The sequence below is a fragment of the Pseudorca crassidens genome, chromosome 9 (genome assembly GCF_039906515.1).
Source record: "Pseudorca crassidens isolate mPseCra1 chromosome 9, mPseCra1.hap1, whole genome shotgun sequence".
NCBI classification, from domain to species: Eukaryota; Metazoa; Chordata; class Mammalia; order Artiodactyla; family Delphinidae; genus Pseudorca; species Pseudorca crassidens.
Window position 1 is genome coordinate 65,716,706 of NC_090304.1, and position 19,580 is coordinate 65,736,285.

The 19,580-nt window shown below is 37.4% G+C and overlaps 1 protein-coding gene across 3 annotated transcripts in view; it reads right to left on the minus strand.

Annotated features, from left to right (window-relative positions):
- Window positions 1-19,580, minus strand: part of CTSC (cathepsin C) — a 40,676-nt gene that overhangs the window by 16,097 nt on the left and 4,999 nt on the right. Inside the window, exons 3-4 of one of the 3 annotated variants that reach the window (XM_067750652.1) lie at window positions 3,987-4,153; window positions 824-967 (exon numbers count right to left, since the gene is read on the minus strand). In XM_067750652.1, the coding sequence (XP_067606753.1) occupies window positions 824-967; window positions 3,987-4,153 (311 nt within the window). Of the gene's footprint in view, window positions 1-823; window positions 980-3,986; window positions 4,154-14,627; window positions 14,983-16,644; window positions 16,730-19,580 lie in introns of those variants that run through there. The other 2 variants (XM_067750651.1, XM_067750653.1) reach the window with 2 other exon arrangements.

Consider the following 19,580-nt stretch of genomic DNA (forward strand, 5'->3'; position numbering starts at 1 on the left):
AGAGAAACTACATAGTCTGCTAAATCCAGCTATAGTTTTGAGGGAATAAATCTACCCAATTCCTGACTGTATAAATTCAAAGAACGGTATAATTTTCCATAAGAAATACACCATGGGGTATATAAACTAAAGATGGGAGGGAAATGCCACTCTGGCTGAAGGTAGCAGAGGTATATTGATAAATATGGAATATTTTTTGCTGGACCTAAAAACAGAGAAAGGATTTTGAGATTTTTACAGGTGGCAAATTTGACAGTTTCTATAGGTAAGTTCAGGGGTATCTGAGGCAAAGGGAGTGTCATGAATGGAGGTAGGTGAAAGTTTTCAGGAATTTTCTGTCATATTATTTGAAAGCAGGTCAAGGTAGTCAATACAGTTATGGGCAAATTTAGGTGGCTTTGATTACCAGGCTAAATTTATTCATTAGACAATAGGTAGTGACTCAATCACAGCTGGGTGTAAGAAGATGTAACAGGCAGTATTTCATAGAATGGCTAAGAGTGAGGACAGGGAGGGGTAGAAACCAAAGAGAGAGAAGGCAGGAAGCTGATCCATTATACAGGATAGAGATGACAAAGCCCTAAGCCAAAGTGTAGAAAATGGAAAGAGAGTAAAGGAAATGGCAGATGCTGTGAAAGCAAAACCCATAAATAGGGCTTGGAGAACATCCGAGTCTGTATGAATAGGAAAGGGAGATGGTCAGGGAAAAGGTAACATAAAAAGTCTAAGTTACGATGACCAATAAAATGATGAACAGCCCAGGGAGGAGGATATCAATTGATACAAATATCTTTACTAGTGATAAAGAGATGTGCTTTATTACCTTGGAATTCTCCGGCTGTGGCCACCACCTCTCCTAATCATCTCTTTCAGTGTAAAAGTCTCATATTCCATGTATGCAGTCGCAGTCCAAGACTTCTGAATGGCATTGATAGCTTTCACAAAGTTGTGGTTATATTTGTAGAGCCTATTAGAATACCTGCCAGCAAAAGTAAGACAACTTCAGATACACTCTTTACTGATGTAAATAGATCCCGTTAAAATAGGCACTCTTATACTGTGGGCCTGAGTGGAAAGTGGTATAATCTTTCAGGAAGGCAACTGGATATGTCAATCTCTATATCTCTATCAGTAGCCTAGAATTGGAATGTGTCCTATGAAAATAAAAGTTCAAGTGAACTAAGATGTATGTATAAGGATGTTCAGTGAAACATTTTTATAACAGTGATAGATTATAAACATAAATATTCTAAGGTAAGGGATGGATTAAATAAATAATGGTACTTCATTTGCTATATAGTTTATTCAGTAAAAATATCTGGAAGATTATTTAGTGATATGGAAAACTTCACACTATATTAAACAAAAAAGCAGAATATCAAAGAAGTTTATATAGAATTAATCAATTTTTGTGGAAGTGAACATTTATATTTATACCATAAGTACATACAACCATGGTTATCTCTGAGTGGTGACATAGGATCATCACCTTTCCCCCACCCTCTACAATTTCTACAATGTACCTTTTAAACTTTGTACTAATAAAAAATAAAGGCGGGGGGGGAGGACAGCAAAACTGTGTACAATATATATATAGCATGGCAAGCATTATAACCACATGATGGAAAAAAAAATGGTTCCATAGGGACATTTGGTTTATATCCTTGTTACTCAAATTTGGTTCTTGAGCCAGTATCAGCAGAAGCACCTGGAAGCTTGCTAGAAATGCAGACTCTGAGTATCCAACCCAGGCCACCTGAATCAGAATCTACATTTTTAACAAGATCCCCAGATGATTCACAGCAACATTAAAATCTGAAAGGCACTGGTTTACCTGATGCCAAATGCTTGGATATAGATGTAAACAATTCTAACACACAAAGAGCATGTTTACAAAGCAAAAGAACTGAGGGGGTTGATTATTCATTTAACTTAAACATGTAGCTCACGTATGTGCCAGGTGCTAGGAATGAACAGAATTCACCATGTTATTTCTACTAAAAAAGATTCTGGCCCTGGAGCAGCTAAGCCTGTGAGCCACAACTACTGAGCCTGTGCTCTACAGCCCATGAGCCACAACTACTGAAGCCCGTGCACCTAGAGCCCGTGCTCCGCAGCAAGAGAAGCCCCCGCAATGAGAAGCCCACGCACCGCAACGAAGAGTAGCCCCCTCTCACCACAACTAGAGAAAGCCCACGCACAGTAACAAAGACCCAATGCAGCCGTACATACATACATACATAAACACATACATACATAACATTCTGTAACTTAAGTGTGACTCACTACCCAAGACTTTCATTAACATTCAATTATGCAAAGCAAGATATACGTAACCTGAGTAACATGTTAGGCATATTTTGAACTTTTCTTTCTCTTTTAATTTAGATGTTCGCAGAGAGAGTATTTTGATATAGTCAAAAATCCTGGGAGCACTGAAAATAATAAGAAAAATGTGCAACCACATTGATAATGTGTTAATGTTTTTATCAAAATCCTTTCCCATTTGTTGCAAAATGTGAAACCAGAGAGGTACCTTTATTAAATAGATTATAAAACTGCCTGTATTCTATTTCTGACAACACTAGCACACAACAAAAGCCAGTTACAGTTGTTGTTTCTTAAGACACAGGAATATATTTTAAGTTGTAAATGTCTATCTTGAAATCAGATCATTAAGAGCTGAAAGAGACCTTGATGGTAATTTAGTCCTAAATGCTTACTTTACAAGTGAGGCAACATAGATTCTGAGCACTCCGGTTAGTAGCTTCTTCACTAAATGAGGCAATGTTTGAAATGTCAGAAAAGTACAAAGTAGTAGGGTGAAGAGTGAACAGCTTCATAGGGAAGGTGTTGCCCAAGGATCACTCCAACCAAAGCAATTTAAAAGCTAAGTTCAAAATGGAGGTGATGAATTAGTCTAAATCTTGGGGAGTACTTCCCCAGACAAGTGCGATTTGTCCTCTTTGAACTCATGTCCCCCCACCTTCTCTGCTGCAGAGTCATTCACTGCCAGTGTGGTCTGGCTCTGGATGATTTGTTCATGTACACTTTCAGTGGATTTCACAACCAAACAAAACAGAACATTTGCTACTGCTAATATTTATCTTTTCCTTCCAAACTAATAAAAGTCTAAAATCTCTTGTGTGGTTCATAGTTACTTACACTGGACCTAACTCAACAAAAACTTTAACTGAAAGTTATACACTGAATTGTGTCCTCCTCAAATTCATGTGTTCAAGTTCCAACCTCCAGTACATCAGAATGTGACTGTATTCAGAGACAGGGCCTTTAAAGAGGACATTAAGGTTAAATGAGGCCATATGGGTGGGCCCTAATCCAATATGACTGGTGTACTTTTAAGAAATGGAGATTAGGACACAGACAGGATGACCATGTAGAACAACAGTGAGCAGCCATCTGCAAGCCAGGGACAGAGGCCTCAGAAGAAACTAAACCTGCTGACACCTTATCTTGGACTTATAGCCTCCAGAATTGTGAGAAAATAAGTTTCTGTTGCTTAAACCATTCGGCCGGTGGTACTCTGTTATGGCAGCTCCAGGAAACTAATACGCTACATAAATACTAAGAACTTTAATTGCAGTTATTTATTTCCTTGTTTAAAACTTATGTTCAATTAGCATCACCTATATTTGTTGCAACATAAACATACGTAACTACAAGTATTATGCGACATATTATTACACGGCAATAATAAAATGACTTTTCTGTATAAGTCACTGCAATTCTGTGGTCCTTTATATAACTATTCTTTAAAGCTATCATTGGTCCATTACTTTTGAAGTACTTTGAAAAACTACTTTCTTCTCTATCACTCAATGTATTTTTCCAGGAAAGTTGTACATAACATGGCTTATGTTTCTAAGTCAAATACATTTTATATAATCAAATTAAATTTTCCAAGAATTAAGACAGACATACATATTATAAAAAACTATATGTAACTTTCATTTACGACAACTCACTTTTCCTGGAGATTCTCAAGGTGTGCTATGTTCACGTTCACATTCTCAAAGGTATTTCCCTCCTTCTTTCCTGTGAAACAAGCCCAGTTCCTGCCCAGCACGTCATGCACCCAGCCAGTCATGGTTTCATGGCAGTAACTAGTTACCTTGCCGCCCTCTTCTTTATACTGCAATCAAATAAGAAAAGGAAAAGCCAAGTGAATCTGTGTTCCTCTCTCAGGTCTGTTTCCTTGTCTCCCATTCACAGTAAAGATGCCCCTTTTTCGTTTCATCTTAGGGACCAGCCACTGCCAACCAAAACAAAAACTGAGAGGTTTCAGTTTGCGACCTATTCTAGAAAAGAAAGAGAAATAAACTTTTCTACAATTAGCATCACTGATTACCAAGCAAAATTTACACAACAAACACTTCTGGGGAACGAAAGGCAGGGAAAGAAACTAACATTTTTAGAGCATCTGCCCCATTCCAGGCATTTTACAAAAGTTACCTCATTAAGCCTATGAGGAGACAGACACCAATAATCCCATTTTACCAGTGAGTAAGTGGAGGTTCAGCGCAGAGAGGGTAAGCAGCCCCTACCTAAGGTAACAGAGCTGTGAAGTGGCAGAAACAAAATTCTGCTCAGTTTGTCAGACTACTTTTCCACTCAGAGAAGATATATTCCAGAAAAATACAAGAACATATGGTGAAAATGTTCCAAAATATTAAAATTTTTTCTCCTGTTAACCTCCCAATTTATTAGCATATTCTAATCATGAGGGAGTTAAAGTAACCTGATTATTAAATATTCTCTCCACTTTATTTCACTAATATGGCCCGTTGTCTTATGTCGATGTTAACGCTGAAAAATAACTGCAGTTGACCCTTGAACAACACAGGGGCACTGACTCTCCGCAGTCAAAAATCCACATATTACTTTATAGTCAGCCATTCCTATCCTGGGCCCTGCTTCCAAGGAATCAACCAGCCTCGGCTCATGTAGTACTGAAGTACGTCTTTATGGGAAAAAAATCTGCATATAAGTGGACCCACGTAGTTCAAACCCATGTTGTTCTAGGGTCAGCTGTATATAGTGATAGATCTAGGATCTGAACTCAGATGCTTTGGCTCCACAGCCTAAAAACCCTGTGTTATCACATCTCCTCATGGAGGAAAGGACATATAATCCAGAATGAGAGCGGAGAGCATGGGAGGAAGAAAGGAAAATAATGCACGCTAAATTTCTTTCTGAAGGGACTTGGATATAGACAATTTCAGGCACTGACTTAATTGAATGGAACAGAAGCACAAAAGCAGTTCAAAGGCAACACAAACAAATCAGCACGGCAAGCAGCTGTGTTTCAATGCTTTTCTTTACAAAAGTACACGGTTGATTTTGGCCCTCAGGATGTAGTTTGTGGACTGAATCTAATATAATGGATGCTACTTTACCTATGCTGAGGGGGTGGCAAACTTCTTTTTAAGGGCCAAACAATAAATGCAGGTTATCAGTCCTCTGTCATCATCACTCAACTCTACCACTGCAGTGTGAAAGGTACACAGGAAATGCATAAGTGAATGAACTACATGGTGTTCCAATAAAACTTCATTTACAAAAACAGACTTATAGTTTGCAAACCCCAAGTTTAAAGGAATGTGTAGGCTAAACTACTCTTAAAGGTAAAACTACCTTACTGCATCTGACTCTGAATTCAAATCATATTGAGGCATAGAGTTAAAAACGTATGGCCTTAGAATTCAAAAGAGCTAGGTCTGAATCCTGGGATTCTTGCCACACAAGATAAGTTACTTCGGGCTATTCATATGTACATTTTGCTTCTTCCTTGGTGGTTCCTAACACTGTGAAGCCAGTCTCCCTACCTCTGGCTAAGAATATCTCCACTAGCATGAGTTTGGCTCACCACTCCTCATTTCCCTGCTAAAGCCCCAACTCGGGATACAGGAACACTGAAATAAAGGCCTAGGACACGACCAGGCTGCAACACTGGAGGGTATGTTGCGTGAAAAGGTTAATAAAGTTTATATTTATTATGCTGAACTATCTGCAACTACTATTTTTATAATCAAAAACTGTTCGATATTGGCAACCTCCTATGATGCAGACAGGCCAGCCGGGGGTAGGCCACTGCTCACCCCCACCAGTGCTGTTATTAGAAAGCAGTCTGACAAGGCTTTAAGAGTTTTTCAGAGCTACCTTGTAGAAATTGTCAAATACACATAAATGAAAAAAAAAGGCTAAACACAGGAAGATGTTCATTACAGTAGAAGAGGCTAGGGAAGGCTGCTTGCTTTTATAAATAGTGTTATTGGAACACAGCCAGACCCACTTGTTTATAGTATTGAATATCTTATCTCTGGCTGCTTTGGTGCTACAGCAGCAGGACTGGGGAGCTCCCACAGAGACCATAAGGTTCACAAAGCCTAAAACATTTACTATCTGACCCTGTTAAGAAAAAGTTTGCTGACCTCTCTGTATAGAACAATAAAAAAAAAAAAGAAAACCTGGGAATTCCCTGGTGGTCCAGTGGTTAGGACTCCACGCTCTCACAGCTAAGGGCCCAGGTTCGATCCCTGTTTGGAGAACTAAAATCCCACAAGCTGTGCGGTGCAGCCAAAAAAAAGAAAGAAAAATAACCTATGATGTATCAAGAGGAAAAAACTACAAGACAGTACTTAAGTGGAGTGCAAATAAGTAAAATTTTTATGAAATACTATTTTTAAAAAAATGAAAGGTGAAAATGATCTTTGGGTGGGATTTTCTTGGTTATTTACAAAATGAAGATAGTTATATACATTTCGTGAAATTCATCACTTTAAAAAGGTGATGAATTTCCTAAGGATAAGAAACATAGCCTACAAAGCCCTAGAAGAGGACACCTACGAAGGATGGTTCAGATGTTGCTAGAGACTAACTCTGACCTGTCTAGGATTATGATTACACTTCCTGAAAAAAAACATGAATTGTATAACCTATTTTGTATTTTGCTAAGTTCTTTCACTTATTTATCAAATGCTTATTGGTCACATAATATTTCCCAGGCATCATGTTAGGTGCTAGGTGCTAGGCACACATGCACATATGTATTGATGCAGCCCCAGACCTTAAGACGCTGGGTATTCAACGAAATAAACAGACATGTAAATAACGTGGTTATTTATTTGAACCCAGATCATGTGGTCCAGCAAGTTAACCATGCTTGAAAAAGCCTGGGAAATTTCCCCACCTAAGCAGAAAATTTAGATCACAGCTGAAATGACTTTCTCAATGTACCAAAAGAGTCAGGGGCATTCAAGTTAGAAGAAATGGGCCCCATGTTTCTCATCAGTGTGCTTTTTGTTCACCTAGTTGGCACAACTTATAAGCATGATGGCTAACACCAAATGAACTTCCCCTGTGAGGAAAAGGCTGATTTGTTATTTTGATTGGAGGGGGAAAAATATCACTGAAGCATGACCGATTGTGCTAAAGATCCTTACCGTTCATATTTGTTCAACAACTCTATACCCTTCACCATCAATGTTACAGAACTACAGGACCTTAACATTTACCTATCACATCATACTTTATAAACATTTTACAGATTACTCAGAAATCTTAGAGGTTCAAGAGAACATAAAGATAATACAGTCTCGGGGGACAAAAAAAGAGACCTAAAAGAGATGGTTGAACTAGAATTTATAACCAAGCATTCTTCCCAAATACCATGCAACATTTCTTCATACACTTTGTCTTCTCACAAAGTGCTAGAGAAATAAACATACAGGTCAATTGCCAAAAACACGGAGAGGAGATACCTAGAAACCATGCAGGAAATGCTTAAGCAATTTGCAAAGGGTTTTTCATCTATTATCATGTGAGCCTCACAATGATCTTTTGGGATAATAGGCATTATGTTTTTCATGGGGAAAAAAAAAGTGACTTTGCAAAGTTAGAGAAGAGAGAATTAAAATATGAGTTTAAAGGTTACAAGAATCATTGCTTTATTCATTATTTCCTTTAAAAAACAAAGCTGGAAATTAATTGGCTCTCATGAGTCAGATCCAAACTGTTGCCCAAGACCCTTTTTAGGGGTCACTTAAATTCTCCAGTAGCCCTAATGGTGATTTCCCACTATTCAGGTGTCTATGTTGTCCTGGCTAGTCCAGTCTTTTTACCCTTTCTGTCAAGGGTTTTTGATACAGGGCAGAGGTAAAGGACTTGGTCTGCAGGCTCGACTACCTGGACTGGATCCAGCTCTGCCACTTACTGGCTGTGTGATCCTGAACAAGTTACTTACCCTCTCTGTACTTTCAATGTCCTCATCTATAAAATCAGGATGATGATAACAGACTCAACCTCATAGGTTGCATTTTATATATACTAACCCATTTAATTTTCCTAACAGCCTGTGAGGGTTGTTCTTTCCACGTAACCACTGTGAGAAGAGGATTTTTTTGTTTATTCATTAACTAGGACACTGGCACTAGAAAGCAATTAGTTATTGAATGAGTGAATAAAAAAATGAATAACAGAAAGAACAACAAATGCCAAGTCCTATTTAAACAATAACACAAGAAACTTAGAAAAATTTATAATTAAAAGAAGAGTGACACTTTTATAATTAAAAGAAATTTATAATTAAAAGAAGTGGGTCACAGAGACCCAAGTTCTGACTTTGCCTATTACTTCAGAAATGTCAGTTTTCCTCCCCAAACCTCAGCTTCCCTACTTGTAAATTTAAGTTGACCTGAAAGTTCCAAAATATCCCTTCAAGTTTCCTAACTACACAGTCCTTACATCTGTGGATTTCTTATTTATTATTCACAAAGCCAGGTAAATAATTTAGACATACTCCTTACTTACATAGAATATTTATACATTCTAAGTAACCCTAAATAATCCTAAAACACTACAACTGTTTTTACTTAGCAAATTACCAAGAGATGCTATCTTTATGTACCACTTCTTATACATTAAATTGATGGAATTATTTTCCATTTAAAATTTTATTTTATTTTATTCTGTAGTTTTCCCAGTCTAAAATAATTTGGTCTTCTTTTAGAACCTGAAATTACCTTATGAAAGGTAGGACAGGACTGTGATGCCACTGTGCAGGACAGCTACAACTTAGTAGAAAAGAGATATTTAACCCCCCAAGAAGCCAAGTACTTAGTACCTTAATTTGAGAGGACCACACACTGTGCCCCCATTATTTTCTTGATTTGAATGTTCTCAATGTTTGTCATTTTTCCTGCTATTGTAAAATACATCTTTTGTGATTTCTGACATTATTACCAATTAAGAAGTTGAAGTTTTGGCCACACTATCCAGCTTGAAATGTAGCTTAATTTTTTTCCTAAGGGTTTTCATTTATTTTATATTTATAAACATCAGTCTCTGAATACTGCCTTGCACAGATGGCATAGTTTAAGTTTCTATTCATTTATGCCAATTTCTATTGCAACAAATAGATAATTGCATAAAATCTGAAGGAATTCCAAACCCTAGCACTTGGGTTTAGAAAACTACTAGGATTCAGTAACTCTCCATTTGCTTCTTCAAGATTAACGTTGGGTTGCCAAACATTCTTGAAACCACCTGTCTTCAATTTCCCATTCACTTTATCAATTCTCCAATTCCATCCAATTACCTACTAATGTTAACCAACTGAAAAAGAAAAGGTTGGGATATTTTAGAACTTAAGTTATTTATCCCAGATCTCTTTCTCAACTGCTTTTTGACACTAAGGGGAGGGGGGGGAAATGACTTATACCTTTTGTTCCACTGTTTTCCTGATTACAATTAGCAAATATTTGAATACTTCCTTTATGTAATGCACTAGCTATGAGAAAAATGTACTTTAATGAAAAAGGACTCTGCCCTTTAAATCCCTGTTCTGCCACTTATTTATGTAACCTTGAGCAAGTCGCAACTAAGGAGCCTCAGTTTCTTCAGCTGATAATGGGAATGATCTCTACTTCACTGGATTCCTATTGAGAATAAGGATGACACTGAAGTATGAAGAGTTTAAAAAGTTATAAAACACTGAACAAGTAACAATATAAACACTACCAACTGTTACCACATGGGATACAAAGCCATTTAAGACTTTACTCATGCTGTCAAAGAACTGATACTCTAGCCCAAACTGTCAACTGAGCAGTTGATACGGGTTTTATCCTGTCAACTAGTAATTTTCCAAAATGAGAAGACAATCCATTAAAATATCAGAAAGAAAAATCTTATAATTTCGATTTCTATTTGTAGCATAGAAATAAAATTGAAAACCAACCTCCACTATTATTCAATATACAAAGCAACACTGATAACCCCACTCAGTTCCAATGTCAGATGTTCACCTGTTATGTGCAGTATGCTGCCTAAAGATGGTCAGGACACAGCACATTCCCTTTTACATGTGCGTGCTTAAACTCACTTACGTACATCTGATGTAATTAAGCTAACTCGCACAAAATGAACATGTGGTTTAAAATAATACTTGCAAAGAAACCAGGATTTGCAAACACTAATGATGTAAATATAAGAAAACAACAAAGCTTACATTTGCCCTATTCCTGGTATGAGTTTTTGAAAACATGTTTTGAAATGGTTCCAGCGTTGCGATATTCACTTTTTAATCTGTTTTATCAATAAAGCAAATGTCTCCGTTTTAAAATTTGCCCATTAAATTATCATCATTTAACACCAAACATCATTTAAATACCAAACAGTAATTCTTCTAAACTCTACCAGTGACACTTTCATACTTTTAACAAAATGTGTCAAAATTAAAATTCTTTACTTGAAACATTTTAACTAGAAAATTGTTTCCAAATGTTGAAAATTGGCAGTAATAAAAATGACGGGTAACAGAAATCCTTACATTGCTTTTGGCAACAAAATCATGATAATGAAACATAGTTTTACATTGTTTCCAAAGAATATCATAATGAGATATATTTTGGCAGGACATGTTTTTGTGACAATAAATAAATCAAATATTTAATCATTTAATATTATTTCATGTTTGATAGCAAACATGTTAGTATAGCAGTGCATGTATATAATTTTTTAAATGTATGTATACATACTATGGAATACCTATTAAAAATTTGGACATCTAGGTCTAATCCATCAATATCATTCACCATTTCAGAAAAGAACACCTTGCATGAAGTTAAATGGTTTGATGATACACCACACATATAGAGAGATTACATTCCAGCAATACTGAAGAACAAAGAGTGTTAATTCAATTTTTTGCCATTTGTTTACTGTACATGTCTACGTAAGCGCAGATTAACTGCTTCTATCTGCTGTCAGGTCTGGAGTGTGAATGAAGCCATTAGATGGCAACAAAGGAGAAGAAGGCATCTTTTGCTAAATTGGTATTTTTCCAACCCAACCAAGAGTGTCACATCTTACCTCAGAAACAAACTTCCCTGGCAGTTTCAAGGATTAGCTTCCGTTTTCTGCCCACTAACCAGACTTAACCATTTATTTAAAAAGTTGAATTTTAATGAATTGTGAGACTGCCAGGAAATTGCTGCGGTGGTTGCAACCAAATAACCTCCAGCATTTTACTGAAGGAACTGGCAATCAGATTTACATATGAAAATGGCGGACCATAAATTTATTTCCAGGGCTGAAAAGATGTTCCATTTAAACCAAAACATATGTTCCAGAACTAGTTCAGAAAACAGCAATTTGAAACCCAGCAAGGTAGACAAAGTCCCTTGGCTCATTCCTCACTTATTTGCTCATTATCTCTTAAACTGTAAGGTTGTTAGAAATTTTAGAGTTCATCGACTCTAACCTTTAGCTGGTGCTTCTTAAGGAGGGGGTGGGGGCACAGCCCACAGCACCCTAGGCTAGTTTGAGTCCTTGGTTATCCAGGCTTTGGGGAACCACTGCAGTCACAGATAAAGCTCACTATTTCCCCATGACAGCTAATTTACTTTTTAGTAATTCTGAAAGTTAGAACTTTACTATTTTTAACTCTGAGGTTTATCTTAGCCCCTACAGTCTCACACAAAAAATTAAAATATAATATATAAGCAGAATAAAATGTTAAAGTCTCATCTGTTTTCTACAAAGTCATTCAAAAACTATGGCCTGAGGGTCTACCATAGCCTCTAAGGACACAAAGTAAAAATACTTTCAGAAACACAACAATAAAACAACAGAACAACACAATGGTATATTATTCAATTTTCTTTCTCTTACAAATATTTATTGAAGCCCTATTATTTATCACATATTGAACTATACATAAGGAATAAAATGGTCATTAATACAACGTTGATCATTGCCCTCAAGGAGTTTAAAGGCCAGAGGAAAGGACAAACAGGCAATTACAACAGAGAATGCTAAACAGTAATCTATTATGGGGCCTACTAACACAAATACCTGCAATTTTGTACCCAAGTTTTCTCTTTCATAATCAAACCAAACATTTAGATGCAAAGATACTCAAAGAAACGGGAAAAAAAAAAACATTTTAGTAGGGGTGATTTTAGATGCCTTGCTAAATATATTCTTATACACATTGGTTGCTTTGTCAGTATTTACATCCGGACAATCAGTTTGAAAATACACAACTCTTACAGAACGCTGTAAGTATGTAACCTCATATTTTTTTTAGAACAGAGGACCAAAAATATAAACATAGCACCGTTCCTGATTTGGGCTTCTAGAACCCTATAGAATTAATTCTTTGTAAGCTGGTATTACTTTTGAAGTCTTTGAAAAGACGAGAGAAATGTGGATAATTTTCCAAACTAAAGTTCCAAGATAAAGTTCTACATGCATTAGGTGCTGAAGATACACAGATCTTCAGTCTGCAAGAAGATGACACGCTATCAAGTCATTCCTTTTACAGCAGAGTTAGTACTACCAGGGCAGAGATACCTGCAAAGTACGATTGGAACCAAAATAAGAGCATTCCTCCCAGTAAGGGAGAAAGCTGGGGAATTTCACAGAGGTGGCATCAAGATCCTGAGTGACAAAGAATCATCAGGATAGGGCTTCCCTGGTGGCGCAGTGGTTGAGAGTCCGCCTGCCGATACAGGGGACGCGGGCTCGTGCCCCGGGCCGGGAAGATCCCACATGCCGCTCACCGGCTGGGCCCACGAGCCATGGCCGTTGAGCCTGCGCATCCGGAGCCTGTGCTCCACAACAGGAGAGGCCACAACAGTGAGAGGCCCGCGTACCGCAAAAAAAAAAGAATCATCAGGAGAGAAGAAAGTATCCAGGTGGCAGTCGGATGTACTCTTATTTAGTTTTTATAAGATATAACCTTCCCAGAACAGCAGACCAGTGCCTCTCAAATGATATAAATAATTATCTGAACCAATAAAGTAATGACAACCTACTATCTAGAGAAAGACTCTTCCACTCAAGAAGCAATTCAAGGGATGCAGAAAAGTCCTCCCAGACAATAAGAATTAGGTGTAGCCCCACATTTTTGGTTTGCCAAGGCTGATGTTTAATCAGCTCTAAACAAATGAGGAGGAGACTAGTCCATTGTTTATTAACAGGAAAGACCTAAAAGACAGCAATCAGTTTGAACAATAGTGTAATTAAGAAAAGAAAACTTGGGCTTCCCTGGTGGCGCAGTGGTTGAGAGTCCACCTGCCGATGCAGGGGACACGGGTTCGTGCCCCGGTCCGGGAGGATCCCACATGCCGCGGAGCGGCTGGGCCCGTGAGCCATGACCTCTGAGCCTGCGTGTCCGGAGCCTGTGCTCCGCAACGGGAGAGGCCACAACAGTGACAGGCCCGCGTACCGCAAAAAAAAAAAGAAAAGTAAACTTAGCAAGGGTACTTAACTTGAAGGTTACAAAACTCTCCTTCAATTTGGAGAACCATAAAGAGAAGGAAAAAGTAAATTTTTGTCTTGAATAAGGGACCTGGGCTTAGGAAAGAAAGTCAGTAGCCTCATTTGGTAAGGAAATCTAAGGTTCAAGCCAATTCTTCTCCTAAAATTTCAACAAGAGCCAATACAGTGCACTGAACTAACATTTGTGATGCTTACAGACTATGATTCACCAGAAAACCTGCCCAAAATGTGACTTCAAGTACCAATACTTGTTTGTGAAACAAACTTGACAAATAGCCCATATAATTCTACAGTTAGAAGCTGTGTGAGTTTAAGCACTGTATGAGACTAATTTTTCCCTATCTGAAAATTGAAGCTAGTAATATCTACTTCATGGGATTTTTGTAACATAAAGCATGTCAAGTTCTTAGCACAAGGCTGGCACCTAATTTTAAAAAACACCAAAAAAAAAATGTATTAATCATACCATCTTTCTGGGCAGGGGTACTGCAGATCTATGATCTATAAAAAGAGACCCTTCAGCCGTTTGGTTTATCTCAGAAAGCCTCCTCCCCCAAACATGTCCCCCTGGGACCATCTTCCCACCCATGATGTATCTGTACATCTCAAGATATTCTGAAGCCTAATTTTATTCTTATAATAGGTGTCGGGGCTCCTCAAGGTAATTAGAGAAAGAGAAGGCACTTGGGAAGTTCATTTAACTGTGAGTAAAATTTGCACTGTTAACAAAATAAAACAAATAAGTAAAGTCCTAAAAGCAGTCTGAAAAAATCATTTCAACAGAAGAGTTTTCAAAAGAGAAAATAAGAAAGAAATGTATGTTGCATATTGTTCCTTTTATTCAAAGGCTGAAGGGCGAAGCCACCTAAGACTTCCAGGTTTTTTTTCTTTTTCCTGCTTGGTCTTTGGTTGTTCACATTCCAGAATGGCAGTTGCTGCTTTCCAAGGAAGTGTTCAGGAGGGCAGCTGCCTTGGAGGTAGGTTACCAGGACTCCTTTGTATGTTACATGCACATAAAGACTCCAGAAGGGACTGTAGCTGCTAGAGGCCTCTGCTAGCTGTTAGAGGTAGGTAGGTCCACTGCCGCATGCTGCTCTGCCTCTTTCCTCTTAGCCCCAAAGTCTGTTTTTGGCTGTGGTTTTAAAAAAGCCCCTCAACAGATGCTCTATTTAATAACTAAAAGACAATAAAAACTAGAGTTACAAGCCAACAAAGATCATACTGTCTCTTAAAAATTTAAACATATTAATTTCTTTAAGTGAAAAAAAAATACTAGTATTTAGTATTTCAGATGCAGGTATTTTTTCATGCTATTTAAGACATTCACAAAAAGCCGCCATTCTCAACAGCTGAATGCTTAAGCAATACATATCGTGCATGCAGCCAACAAGCTCAAGAAGCACATGCAGATGCATTTTAAGTTAAATGCTACCAAATAAGCCTAATATAGTTTTGAAATGTAGTTAAGAAAGAGGCTAATCTAGCAACCGAGACATAATAACATATACGCCTTACAAATTCTAAATGCAGGCTTAATGCTACTTGGATCAATGTTTCTAGGTACAAGGCTATTTATCCCATTTACAGATCAGATACTAGGGTCAATCTTTTCTGCTGGTAGAAGCATCTCCCTAATAAGGAGAAAGAATGAAAGTTTTAAGACAGAATTTTGTAAACTGCATTCTGAGAATACCTTAAATTTTTGTGAGGAAATAATGGTAAACTTATTTTAGAAAACCTTCCTATCATATCTCCCTTCTCAGCTATCACCATACAGTATATTAAAGATTGTGAGAAGTTCTGAAAGAAAACTATTTAAGGCAGTCTACACTTACTCAATTACCAGAAATAAATTCAGAAGAAAGAGCTTATTGGTTTCAGCTCTAATTTTCACTTTGATGTTTTATTAGTGGCTGCCTAGAACAACCTTTAAAGCTTAACAAGATGAAGCGATACAACTTATGAGTAATCCCTTCCTGGCACATGTGTGGGCCACCGCTGGCCCATTAAACAATTTGAAAAACGTTGATACAGGATAAGGCTCTGGTGCTTTCAACACTTGCCCCAGTTCCCTTTTTCATTTCTCACTTCCTTACTTAAGAGCTAAGTAAAAGAGGAAGGGAAAGGGGAAAATCTGTTATATGAAATGTAAGGGAGGGTAAGTCCCTATTAACTTTTTCTCTCTAACCACCCATTTTTCCATCAAAATTTTAGACATCTCAATTTATGGATCCAGAGAGAGCAATGATTAAAACATCTATTCTGAAAGTGTGAGGAGAATGTACAGAGTGAAAAAGATCCTCTTCTCCCTAGTCAACAGTCTGTTCTGAGAAGGAACCAGTTTAAAAAATGATAGGTGATGTCTCAAAGGGATGACTAACAGGTACGTCAATTTCTCTGGCAGAGCCACCTTCTCTACTGGAAGACAACTAAAATGCCATGGTTCACATGGGTCCCTCTTGAGTCTTTTTAGAAAAGAATGAGCAACCTCAGGCAGCATAGCTACTTCAAGGATGTGAACTGAATTTGAACCAACCTTTCCTTAACTGGGTCTTTATCTTTTTGGTTTCATGTCCACTTACGTTATAAGCATCATGCTTGAGAAAGCTAATCTGATGTGTGCAAACAGAACATACTAACATGAAAATAAATAGTGAAGGCACATAAGAAGTAGCAAATAAGCAGGCTCAAGCAAGAAATCTATAAGAAAACCATAATCTCTCTGTTCTCCATCTTCCTCTCCCTGATGAGTAAATAAGCATTAATTTTTATAAGCCACCAAGGAGGAGGGAAGCTTGCTTTTAGTAAGAAAGTTAAAAATATTTCAATGGAGCTCACCCAGTTTGTTCCTCAGGTGTGGCATATCATATATCCCCACAGTTCCCAGTTGCATGAAAAACTGACTGATAAAATCAGTGACATCCTACGAAGGGTTTACAATGGAAAACTGAGTCATTACGTTGAGATTAAGCAACATCATGAAAGAAAACAAATACCCAGACATGTGTTAAGTGCTTAACTTCTGATTCTTTTCCTCAATTTAAACACTTTTAAAAGTAAACATCAAGTTATTTTTTTAAAAAAAGACAAACTCATCTTGGTGTGTTGAATCTGTATCAAAACAGGTAAATCTATCCCAATAACAAATATTCTGAAAGTTTGTTATATCTTAAAAATGAACCCAGAAGGCACAACAGAAAAATTGCGAGAGACTCCCAAATCCTTTACTGTAGGAACACATGATTCACATTTCTAACTGTTGTGACAAGCTTGAAATTTGTAAGTCACTAGCACACAAAATGGGTAAATAAATCCTCTGGTATGGATTTCCCAACATACTGTTCTTGTTTTGAGTACCAACCTGCTTTAGAAATACTCACGGTCGTGTTTTTAGCTTATAGTTCTACAAAGACTGGTAGGTCCCAAACAAAAACTCAATTAGAAATCAGTGAAGTCTGCTTAACTATCCCCAAATTCAGTTTTCAGCCTAATGAGTCTAGTTTCCCTTCTATGCATCTTCTTCAGCCCCTGAGTAGCTTAATGTTCAAAATAAAATCTGAGTTCATTCGCTACTGCCCCCTTTTACAGCCTCAGAGAAAGTAAAGTGAGAAACAGTAAAAGGTTAGAAAGCTTATGCAACTTGAGGGTATTCTTTGAAGCTGAGTTTGTTTCATACCACTTCCTTCCTTGGCAATTTGGTAGAGGACGGTGTAGAGGAGCTTTATACATGCTCATGGTAAAACATGAACAAATTCCACAGAAGTGTAAAGAAGAAAAAAACAATTGCTTACCCACCCATCACAAAGTCAGCCGTAATCAAACATCCTTTACATTATTTTGTTACATTGCGTGTTTCTATACAAGAGGTTGGTTGTTTTTCATCTGCAGCTACTTTTAAAGGGTGCATATTTACTGGAGTGTGCCAATTATAATCAAATGGTAATGCTATTAAAATTTGATAGTCTTAGAAACTGGCTTGTGCAGATGGTCTTTTATTTTGGCCAGCGCATTATTTTAAAGGAAAACTGAATCTGAACATCTCTAGGAAAGTTTCCATTTTGCCATAGGTTGAATAACTCCTTATTGTTTTACAAAAGTTGTTTTAAATGCTTAGGTATTTGCCTGGGTGAGCCCTAAATTCATGTGAGTTTGTAACCCCGCCAAAGTTTTCTGATAACTGAATCTATGCTGGAAGTTGAGTAGAAAAAAAGTGTCTTTCAAAAATATACACCTAGTGCTTCCTGCCTAACTCAAACTATGTATAAATTTCCAGTGTCAAGATTTCCTTCCAAGCTTTTATCTAGCTTGAAGTCCTATGAAAAAAAAAAAAAAAAAAAAAAAAAAAATCATCCCCACTCCACTCCCAATTTCTTAAGCCGTTAAAACCAAGGGAAAAAAGGTCGAAGAACCTCAATTCATGAAAAATTCTGCTTATTTTCCAGGCGAGGCCTGAATAAGTAGAACTTAATAAAAGCAAGTTCCTAGCGATAAAAGTGGTGTCACAACTGCTCCAAAGTTGGCATTCAGGGAGAATGATGTGGAAGCTGTCTGTTCTGTTGAGCTGCAGGCTGATCTGGGGGAACAGAGGAACAGAAGGCGGAGCAGGAACCTAATAGAATACCTTGCATGTAACACCCGCTCAGCAAACTAGCAGGAACAACTCAAAGAAACAACCTCATGAAAGCATATCTGAAGAGGGCAAAAGGAAACAAGTGGTAGGGTCTGCTGTGAATTAAGGAAGACTCCTGGAAATCCAACTGATTTGTAGAATAACAGTGGAGGGTCTAAATGGCAAAAATTTGTCAGATACTTCTGCAATAGCAGTAGGTTGAGTGGATTATGGCGTAGTTTACATAAGGCGCCTAAACTTGAATAGTAAACACTGCTTATATCTTGATAATTGTTCTTTTTTAAAAATAAATTATTTTTCATTTAAAAGATACTTCTAAAATCTGTAGGAAAAAAATCTCACATGCTTTATTCATTAAATAGGTGAGCTTTCTTGAGTTACACACCCAGCATGGATTCCCCAGCACCACTGTAGGAAATACCCCGAGGCTTACGGTAAAATCCAGCAAGCCTTTTATGTTAACAAGTATCATTCCAAAAGTGTTTGACTGCCCTATTATGTAAAGTCAACTCCACTTTATCATTTTTCTTAAATTTGTTAAATTCTGCTACTCCCCATTACTTTTTCAGTTGGATTTGCTAAAAGAACATGGCATTTTATCACTCTGCAAAATATGTTTATCTGGAACTTCTTGATTGTGTTAAGAGAAAGTTTAAAATCAAGTATCTTGTGTACGTTCTGCTCTGCTTATTGAAATTATGATCCTTATCACATGATCTAACTACTGACCAGAGTGGCTGATTTGTTAGGAGGAAAAGAAAACATGGTCCTGATGATGGTTCTGGTCAAATGAACACTTTAAAAAATACACTGAAATCAGTAGCAGAAGAACACTCTTCTACTTTTATTCCTAATAAGAGAATGCTGTCCAGAAGCATATGATCAGGTAGGGTTCTACCCTACAACCAGTGTATACACTGACTCTTCCCACATATGGTTGAGAACACTTACAACTTCATTTGGCTTTAAAAAGCCTTTATTGATCTGCAACTAATGTTCTGAGGCTACAGAAAAATACCAAATTTGCTTATACTGTGACTTAAAGAGAAATAGAGTTGACCCTTGAACAAAGGAACAACGCAGGGTTTGGGGCACCAACCCTCCAAGTAGTTGAAAACCCACCTATAACTTATAGTCAGCCCTC